Source organism: Leptosomus discolor, chromosome 2, assembly GCF_034619465.1.
Source record: "Leptosomus discolor isolate bLepDis1 chromosome 2, bLepDis1.hap2, whole genome shotgun sequence".
Classification (NCBI taxonomy): domain Eukaryota; kingdom Metazoa; phylum Chordata; class Aves; order Leptosomiformes; family Leptosomidae; genus Leptosomus; species Leptosomus discolor.
The window spans coordinates 16,398,567-16,408,751 of record NC_141392.1 but is presented as its reverse complement, the minus strand read 5'-3'; the positions used below and the strand labels follow the sequence as shown (position 1 = coordinate 16,408,751).

General features: G+C 42.8%; 1 protein-coding gene across 1 annotated transcript in view; it reads left to right on the top strand.

Annotated features, from left to right (window-relative positions):
• Positions 1–154: 154 nt before the first annotated feature.
• The window catches only part of NVL (nuclear VCP like), a 43,799-nt gene continuing 33,768 nt past the window's right edge, over positions 155–10,185 (top strand). The window contains exons 1-9 of the mRNA XM_086461895.1: positions 155–211; positions 1,795–1,868; positions 3,059–3,111; positions 3,200–3,296; positions 4,190–4,244; positions 4,766–5,029; positions 6,520–6,646; positions 6,934–7,010; positions 7,299–7,433. Of these exons, the coding sequence (XP_086318021.1) occupies positions 155–211; positions 1,795–1,868; positions 3,059–3,111; positions 3,200–3,296; positions 4,190–4,244; positions 4,766–5,029; positions 6,520–6,646; positions 6,934–7,010; positions 7,299–7,433 (939 nt within the window). The remainder of the gene's footprint in view (positions 212–1,794; positions 1,869–3,058; positions 3,112–3,199; positions 3,297–4,189; positions 4,245–4,765; positions 5,030–6,519; positions 6,647–6,933; positions 7,011–7,298; positions 7,434–10,185) is intronic.

The following is a 10,185-nucleotide window of genomic DNA, read 5'->3' as shown; positions in this document are numbered from 1 at the left end:
CGGTGTGCCGGTACGGTTCGAAGGGGGCCTGTGGCGGCGCGGCTGAGGCGCCCGGGCGCTGCCTGCGCACCCTTCCCGCCCCGCGCAGGCGAAGCGCTAGGACAGCCCCTGGGCCGGCGGGGAGCGCCTGGCCCGGCGAGGGCGGCGGGCAGCGATGCGGAGCCGTCCGGGGCACTTCGTGGACCAGCGGCTGAAGCAGCGGGTGAAGCAGGTACCCGGGCGGGGGGCGGCGGCCCTCGACCCCGCGGGGCGGCACAGCACGGCGGGGCCACCTCCCCGGGCCACCTCCCCGGGCCGGCAGGGCCGCGCTCGCCTTTCCCCCTCCACGCTGAAAGGGGCCTTGAGCATTCGGGGCGGGAGGGAACGGCAGCGGGCGGCGAAACCCGGCCTTGTCTGTCAGGACTTTAAAAAAGGCCTCTAAAAAAGGTCTTTTGTTTTATTTTTGTTTTGGTTTGGTACTTTCTCGCATCCCCCTCGGTAATTCTGATCCTGAAGCTGGCTGCTATTTCAAGTGTGGAATGAGCAGGCGAAAAAAAACCAACCCACACTCTGAGTAAATATAGGCAAGTTGAAAGTGCTTACGTTTGGAAACGTGTACAGCGATTGTATTAAATGAGTGAAGAAAGGGAAAAAATGTGCTTACTTCCATAATATACATGTGAAGAGCGGGCAGAGCAGTGATCCCTTTGGGTGCCATAGTGCTCTGTTGTATTTTATCGATGTTTACAGTGATTTTGCGAATTAAACACCATTTTTCTGTGTATAAGCGTACTTCACTTCTGATTCCTTAAAAAGTGAGTGGCTGCTTGAGGGAGCTTGTGTATTTTCCTTTATAAGATCACAGGGACTATGTCTGGTTATTCTGAAATGAAAGAGCCAGCTGGATTTATGGTAGGTTTGGTATTTTCTGCACATCAGTGGCTGCCCATGGGTGACATGAAGTATAATAGCATTTAAAAAAATAATTCTGTCTTCAATTTTAAGCATTTTGATTGTTTTAAATAGAGATATTCATTTAAATGAGATTTTGAAATTCTCCTTGCTGTGACATTTGTTATACCATATCTTTTAGGGAGATTCTCTGTCTCCTTTTTTTTTTTTTAAAAAGAAGGAATCCAGCATTACAGTGCCGAAACTCCTTCTCACACCTAATTTGGAGAGTGGGGGAATAAAGCAAATGGAGTAGAGTTGTGCCTGAAATTTAGTACTTTTGTCACTTTCATAATTGTGGTTTGAAAATGGTTGGACCAGCTGCTGTGAGGAGAAAAAAAAAAAAAGGCTTGATAGAGTTCACTTTCATTTATATACTTCCCTGTAGCATTCTTTGAAACGTTTTGCAAAGATTAATGTTCATATTATGACAGTGTCCATTGATGTAGATTGTTTCATTTTTAAGGTAGGAGATCTAAAACAAAAGGTTAACTGAGAGAAACCTAGAACTTTAGGACTGACAATAAGATGGTGTGTGGGTTACAAAGTCATCTTTCTTACTTAATAAAAACAATAGAGTTGCACCAGCAGAAGGCACTGAAGCACCAAAATACAGTAAGCTGCTTTTCCCCAGGAAGCGTAGCTAGCAAGTTGTCTGTGTCTCAATAAACATTTCCCATTTCCGTGGGAAATACTGTCTAGTGTGTTCCAAGGCAGTTCAATTTTCATTGTTTCTGATTTTCATTCTGATCTTCATTTTGACTTCTAAGAAGAGTAGAGTTTGAGATAGGCATATTTGATTTAGCTGTTCTGGTGAAGTGACTGACAAAGATTTTATTCACTGCGTAAAATTCTTCATTTCAGTATCTTGCAAGTAGTAAATGTGGCCAGTATGTTGACATTGGAATTCTAGCATCTGATTTGCAGAAAACCTACAGGTGAGCAAAGATTTCTATTCTTATATTCTACATTCAAATTATGGAATGTATGATGTTATTATTTTGTATTTGTGTATTTTTAATAAAAGTTTTAATTTACTTTGTTAACTTCTTTACCAGCTGTTGAGCTTGATTGAAGTGATAAGATCACTTCCACTCCAGTATTTTCCTCTGCCAATATATCTACTAACTTATATTTTGTTAATGCTTTGGCATTGCAAGATCTAGCTGTGGTTTGTGGGTTTTTTGTTTCTGTGTTGTTTTGGTGTTTTGTTTTTTTTTTAATTAAGCAGCTACAGATGCATTGCAGCACGTTGGTCCTTACCGTATTGATCTTAAAATATGAGGGAAAATAACTGTTCAGTGCAGGCAGATGGAGGAGATTCAGTAAGACAGTAAATCTTGTTCAGTTGCTCAGCAGGTCACTTGCCTAATTGTTTTTAGGCTGCTATGCTTTTCTGGGTGGGGATCAGGGTTGTGTTTCAGTAGATCGTTGGTGGGTGTGGGAGTTAATGAAGGTGGAGAAGTACATTCATTCATTTGTGTTTGCATGTTGTATTTATTTGTGCGTTGTCAGAGAGAGGGAGCCAGAACCCATGCTTGGGATGATGCTTACAGGTCTTGAGGTGTTTGGGTTTTTTTCTTTGTTTTTTCCCCGTCAGCTACGATATAAAAGCAAATAAATAAAATATACCCTCTGTAAGCGAGGGTGAGAGGCTGATGATTTTTGCTTGCATTTAAGGATGCTTATTGAATCAGATTGTCGCATAGTGACCATTATTATTTAGCACAGTTATTCCTTGCTGGACTGTCCTTTCCGGACCATAGTCCTGTGTCCATATGTTCTTGTTAGAATTAAAATTTTAAAAGTTGGTAGTCTTGTGAAATAGAATCCAATGTGCTCATTTGTACATTGCTGCTTCTCTATATCTACAGTTAAAGAGGACCTTGATAATTTTTACTAAACATCCGTTTAGAGACCAGTATGGTTTGGTGGTTTTGTTTCATCCCAGTGATAGAGCTAGTCCAGGCTTAAGAAAAAGCAATCACGTTTTCACATGGTTGGTTTTTAATACGAGCTTGTGTAGAAGCTTAAGTGTCAGCTTACAATGTATTTTTTCCATCATGAATGACAATATGTTGAGGGGAAAAGTTGGTGTAATCTGTTTGTTTTGTTTGTTTGTTTTCAGTGCAGAATATGGACGAAGAAAAAGAAATGCTTTTAGAATACAAGTTGAAAAAGGTAGTTCTGTTAGTAGTATGTCCAGGATACCAAATTCTTTGATTATGCTTTGTCTGTTTTCTTAACATGTTTGAACTTTTTCTTCCAGTGTTTGGAATAATCAGTAATGAAAAAGAACGTGAAGATCTAGCAGTTTTAGAAGCTGAACACGTGGCAAAAAGAGCAAGACAACAAGAGAAAAATGAGTAAGAATTTTTACCCTTAGATTACTTTAATAATGCCATTAGTATTAGCATTTCTTAAAAGCTTTCTGTCTTCATATTATTAAATTTTGGTAGTTTCAAGGTTACAGATAGATCCTTGATTTCCCATAGGCTTGTCGTCTTCAGAAGTTACCTGTAGTTAATGGAAGCATTTTTTTTTTCACTTGAAGACAAGCAGATGCTAGAGCTGATCATGATTTTTCTGTGGTGGGGAACATAGAGCCCTGAATTAGTGGACATCCTCGGGGATTCCTTGATAGTTTTCCACATGAGGGCCCAGTCCTCATGTGATTCAATTCCTTTGTTTTGTTCTTAATCTTTCTTGGGTGTGAGAGAGATCAGCTGAAACTTGGAGATAAGACTACAAGGCTATTCAGTGTAAATCGCCACTGGGTGTGAGATTGGAATTAAGATTTCCTGAGTCCTAACCCTGTGCATAGTCTCACAGACCGTTCTGGTTTCTCTAACCTGTGATAAATACTAAAGGTCTCCTGGGAAATTAGGACATTGTTGTCAGAAGGACTAGTCTAGTTCAGCAGTGATTTGCTGCTACTGCCCTTTTGCCAGCATTGGTGATTGTGTGATCTCTTGGTGATGTAGGATCAATGTGATTCAGTTCACTTTTTTTTTAGGACTGTCTTTCAGCCAGGTTGCCAAGTTGATCCAACTCATCACAGACTTGGAAAGGATGTGTGTTTTAACTCTTCGTAGTAGTAAATTTAGAGCACACAAGTTGGGAACTTTTCTCCAGTCTTAGGCTACGTCTCGTGGTTGTGGGGAACCACATTGTGGAAATTGCATTTGTTTTGTTGTGTGGGTGTCTCACTTGCAGTTCTGCTCTGATACATTAGTTTTTGTATTCCTTCTGTGTAAAGGACTGCAGGAAGTGCCACAGATGACTCTGATTATGATGATTATCCAGAAGATCTAGTAAGTTGTATTTTATTATGATTATATTTGCATAACACATGATTCTGTGTTGTGAAATTGCAATGCACTTGGAGAGTTTAAAAGTGGAGATGAAGATGAGGTATAGTCAGAGCTGGCAATTCCAGCTGAGAACCTCTGTAGCTAAAAGGAGGCTGTTTTCTGAAGAAAAAGGAAGAACCTGTGGTGGGAAAGCACACTGGGGGCCTGAGAGACTTGGCTATCAAATGAATGAAATGATTGAAGGAACCGACATATCTGACTATTACTGAAAGAGATGACTGTCAGTCGACAGGGATTGTTTCAGGGTAAATTGCAAAGGCTGCTGCCTCTTCAACCAGCACATGTAGTTTTTGTATGCAGTCATTTGATTTGCAGAGGAGTGGGTTGGAAGATGCACGATTGTTTTCTCCAGCAGGGATAATGCTAAATGATGTTTATGAAATAGTTTTCATTGGCCTCTTAATATCAATAATCAAAGTTATAACCTGTATATTTTCTTTTAAAATACATTGAATCTGCAGTCTACAAATCACATGAACAGTTCCCTACTGAGCTTATACAAGAAAGGAAATCCCGAATCTGTTCCAACCACTCCAAAAAATGAGCCAATGGAAACCCCACCTCCTGTGCGAACAGCACCTCAAACAAGCACCCTCTCACCGGGAGCGCGAGCTGAAACTCACATCTCTGAAGGTGGCTGGTTCATTGATAAAACTCCATGTGGAGAAGACTTTTTCATTGACCTTTCTGAGGATGGAGAAGATGAAAAGAAACTGATTTCTGAGGTATTGTGTTTTACAAACCCAATGTGATTCAAGTGGCAAGTATGAAAATAGAATTTCTTGTGTAATTTGACAGGGTTTTGAAGGGTGATACTAAGACCAAAAGGACTGTCTGTCTCTTTCTCTGGATTTTTAAAATGTTATTTTTACTACAAACATGCAAGCTGCTTAAAGACAGTGAACGTGTTACATAGAAAGGAAAGATTGGCTTAAACCCAGTGGATTATTTGTTTTTCACTTTGTTTCTGAAGAAGGAAGGACTTAGTCTATAGTTCTGCCATGTCAGAAGTGATTTTTGAACCTTCTGGCCCATTTCGAGCATGTTTGTATGGGAGGTGAAAAGTCAGAAAATTACGGATTTCTTCTACATTTTTTGAGGAAAATAGGAACGTAACTGTTGTTTATTCCGTTGTGACCAGTGACCAGCCTAACTAGCCAGGAAGCATGTGGCCTGCTGTAGCCCTTAGCATGTGGTCTCCCTTAGCCAGTGGTTAAGTCTTAGTGAGCCTGGGGAATGCTGAAGGTTTTTGGATGGACGAGAGTTGGGGAAGTTGAAAGGAGATTGCGTTGATTCATAAAGCACTTAAAAATAGGTCCCATCCAGACATATTGCCCACTTTGTGATCGCCCCCTTAACTTTTTTTCTTATTTAGAAAAAAAGCAACTTTGTTTAACTATGGGAAACTTTCCATTTATGTATGGGAGATAAGGTTTATGTTGTTGTTTGGCTGACCAGACATTTTGGCAGGATGCTGTTTTTTTTTGTAAAGGAAGAACTATGTTTACATCTACCTTTCTGATTACACAAAATGCTTACTGAATAGGCAGATTTTACAAATCATCCCTTTATCCTAGTAGTACAGCATCTTCTTACATAGAGAATTGGATAAAAGGAATTAAAGGGAGATCTTCAAATTGTAAAATGGTTGCAATATTGTATTCTAAAAAAAAACCCAAACCACAAACAACCAAAGAACCAACTTGCATTGAAGCTCTAATTTTTTCTTTTCTTCTGTTTTAGTCCTTTTCTTACATGCAGTTAACTTCTGTCATCACCAAATACTTTCTTACAGCCACTCATGACTTATTACTAGTAATGAAAATTGTTTCCATTGGAGTAAATATGTTGATACAGTTTCATTGATCCCCAAAGTGGATTGCTCTATGGTACGCAAATAACTGGTATCTGATTTTGGTTAGTGGGTTGAGGTGGTGGTGGGGAAGCTTTTGGGGTATTTTTGCTTATAAGTATGTATTCTTAGCGAAAAAGTGACTGGTGTAGTTAGCCCTTTAAAAAAAAAAAAGGCAAATACTATGTAAAAAAGGATTTTCTACAAAAAGAAGGGGCTGAATTCCTGCCTTGCTTATCTTTATTCGTATAATATGTGTAAGTTAAGCATCATAGATGCTTACACATTGTGTTCTTTCAAGTATCTGCAGAAATTCACTGTCTTGGAAAGTTTTGTGTATATAATTCTGGTTTTATGCTCTAGAAATCAACAGAATTTTCTGTCTTGGAGAGTGAAAGAAAAAAGACAAAGGGTAAGAGAACAAAAAGAAAAAAAGAAGACTTTCCAGATGTAGATGGAGAAATTGATGCCACCTTACTTAAACGGAAAGGTGAGAAGTTATTTTTGGCGTGTTGCTCCAAACAAGGAGATGGCATTTGACCGTGGAATCTGTTACCAGAGAAATGTTTTCTGAGGTGCTGACAAGTGACCTCGAGTGGTCTTTTAAAGAAATTTAGCCTTAATGTTGTACTAAAAAAATATTCCAGTCATGTGTCTACTACCAAAAATAATACTACTCCCTGTACTTAGCTAATTGTTTAGGCTGAGTACTTTTCTATTCTGTGTTAGCAACTGTTGTGCCATGTCTAAATTTACATGACTTTTACTCCTTAACAGTTAGAAGTAAGGGACCAGCACTTTACCACCCTTCAGTGAAGTTTGAGGATGTAGGAGGCAATGATGAAACTTTAAAGGTTAGTTGAAATTTTGTATGTGGGATACAGAATGCACTGAATAAAATGTCACATGAAAAATGACAGAAGAAAAAAATCTGGCAGAATTCATCTGCATGGCACTGGGAATAGCTGCTTATACCAGCAGCAACAAAGTTTTGTTCTTTTCTTTCCTTTAATGAATCTTTCTGAAAGTAGCCACTGAAATTACATTATTTGAACTTGCTTTATTTTGGCCTATCTATAATACTATCACTCTATAATACTAATTCCTGCAATTTAAATGGAGATCTCTCTTGTTCTTAACAGGAAATATGCAAGATGCTCATTCATATCCGTCATCCCGAAGTCTATAACCACTTAGGTGTGGTTCCACCTCGCGGTTTTCTTTTACATGGACCACCAGGATGTGGAAAGACACTATTTGCACAAGCAATCGCTGGGGTGAGATAGCTTTAAATTTACAGTTTCTTTTTCTGGATTATATTCTGAGAGGAAAAAAAGTAAACCCCTCTTTCCCCCCCCCGCCCCTCTTTCCCCCCCCCCGCCCCTCTTTTCCCCCCCCCGCCCCTCTTTTCCCCCCCCCGCCCCTCTTTTCCCCCCCCCGCCCCTCTTTTCCCCCCCCCGCCCCTCTTTTCCCCCCCCCGCCCCTCTTTTCCCCCCCCGCCCCTCTTTTCCCCCCCCCGCCCCTCTTTTCCCCCCCCCGCCCCTCTTTTCCCCCCCCCGCCCCTCTTTCCCCCCCGCCCCTCTTTCCCCCCCGCCCCTCTTTCCCCCCCGCCCCTCTTTCCCCCCCCGCCCCTCTTTCCCCCCCCGCCCCTCTTTCCCCCCCCGCCCCTCTTTCCCCCCCCGCCCCTCTTTTCCCCCCCCCGCCCCTCTTTTCCCCCCCCCGCCCCTCTTTTCCCCCCCCCGCCCCTCTTTTCCCCCCCCCGCCCCTCTTTTCCCCCCCCCGCCCCTCTTTTCCCCCCCCCGCCCCTCTTTTCCCCCCCCCGCCCCTCTTTTCCCCCCCCCGCCCCTCTTTTCCCCCCCCCGCCCCTCTTTTCCCCCCCCGCCCCTCTTTTCCCCCCCCGCCCCTCTTTTCCCCCCCCGCCCCTCTTTTCCCCCCCCGCCCCTCTTTTCCCCCCCCGCCCCTCTTTTCCCCCCCCCGCCCCTCTTTTCCCCCCCCGCCCCTCTTTTCCCCCCCCCCGCCCCTCTTTTCCCCCCCCGCCCCTCTTTTCCCCCCCCCGCCCCTCTTTTCCCCCCCCCGCCCCTCTTTTCCCCCCCCCGCCCCTCTTTTCCCCCCCCCGCCCCTCTTTTCCCCCCCCCCGCCCCTCTTTTCCCCCCCCCCGCCCCTCTTTTCCCCCCCCCGCCCCTCTTTTCCCCCCCCCGCCCCTCTTTTCCCCCCCCCGCCCCTCTTTTCCCCCCCCCGCCCCTCTTTTCCCCCCCCCGCCCCTCTTTTCCCCCCCCCGCCCCTCTTTTCCCCCCCCCCGCCCCTCTTTTCCCCCCCCCGCCCCTCTTTTCCCCCCCCCGCCCCTCTTTTCCCCCCCCCGCCCCTCTATTCCCCCCCCCGCCCCTCTATTCCCCCCCCCGCCCCTCTATTCCCCCCCCCCGCCCCTCTATTCCCCCCCCCCGCCCCTCTATTCCCCCCCCCCGCCCCTCTATTCCCCCCCCCCGCCCCTCTTTTCCCCCCCCCCGCCCCTCTTTTCCCCCCCCCCGCCCCTCTTTTCCCCCCCCCCGCCCCTCTTTGTCTAAAATATATTCATCTTCACTTCCTTTGTTTAAATTCCATCTTAATCTGTTCTTGATAGAACCTCATATATGAAGAGGGGACATAGTCATAGCTTTTATGTTTGTCTTAATGGTTTTGAGGCATTCTCAGGACAGCAATATAGGCATGGGTATTGAGAAGGCTATAAATGGAAGATACTTCTGGTTAAATTTACCATAGTGTTTTGTTTTAAGTCTGGACTCAACCTCACAGTCTTTTATGAGGCGTTACATTGATTCTATTGGGTGGCATCCATTAAACAGTAATTTCTGAATTCCAAAACTGAATGTTGCCTTGCCTGTGTCAAACTAATGATTTCAGAGTGCATGACATTGTTGGTGTTAATAGTTTGGTGTGTGGTGAGGCTGCTGTGTGCCTGTTTTGGACGTAAATCTAGGGGCGTTTTAGGGTTATTCAGTGATAACCATGGACATTTCTTTTCCTTTAATATAGTTGTTCTTTAAATGTCACTTGAATTTCCTTAAATGTCAGTTTATAACCATAAATTTAGATACAAGTAAATTATGAACTTTTGTAGTGCATGTTTTGTCTTTGAAAGAAAATACTGATGCTTATTCCTTAAATGTTTGTTAGACCCTTCTGACATTATGTTTCAAATGTTTTAATTAAAGAGATTTGGTTTTTTTCTTTTTAATGCCTTACTGTAAAAATGGACCCATTGAATGAATCTGTGATATTTAATACTTCAGTGCATATTTATATCCTGGAAGGGTACTAAATTTGGGAAAAGAAACATGACAAGTGATAAATTTTCAGAGATGAGATAAATTTAATGACTACTTTTAAAATATTTTTTTCTTAAATGAGAGATTTTTCAGTAGTGTTATTTAAGGCAAATTATCTCCTCCAAGCCCCAGGTAGTACCTCTGGTAGCTGTGATTTGTGTAAATTAGGATTTATTTTTTTTTTTTAGTATGTTGTTCAGAGAGCTTGAAATAGCGCCACAGTCTATCAAAGTTGCAATTTTATTTTATTTATTTTTTAATAGCTGGAAACCTTGAACATGAGCTTTACAAGTATCTTATTGTACAGTCCTTCTCAGATATTTCTGGAGCAAGACTAAGGGAACTAAAGCTGGTGGGGATCTCTTCCACACTGCTAAGCAATGCTTTGTTACAGATGGAAATAGTCAATTTTCTCAAGAAGGGAGCCCAAGCATCAACTGAAATATATATGTTGTGATGGATTGGGTTGGGGACCAAGGTGCAAAGCTATTTGACAGTGCAGTCGTTCTCTGACCGAATTAGGGAAACCTGTTTTTTGTATCCATTTCTGTTCAGTTGGCCAAATGGCTCAGACCTGCTTTAAATGGGAGGCTGCTGCTCATCTTTTTAAAAGCTTATTAAGATTTAGTCATGATTGCATAATCTTTGGGTGTAAAAGATGTCATATTGGAAAATATTTGTCCTCTAGGACAGCCAACATTTCTAA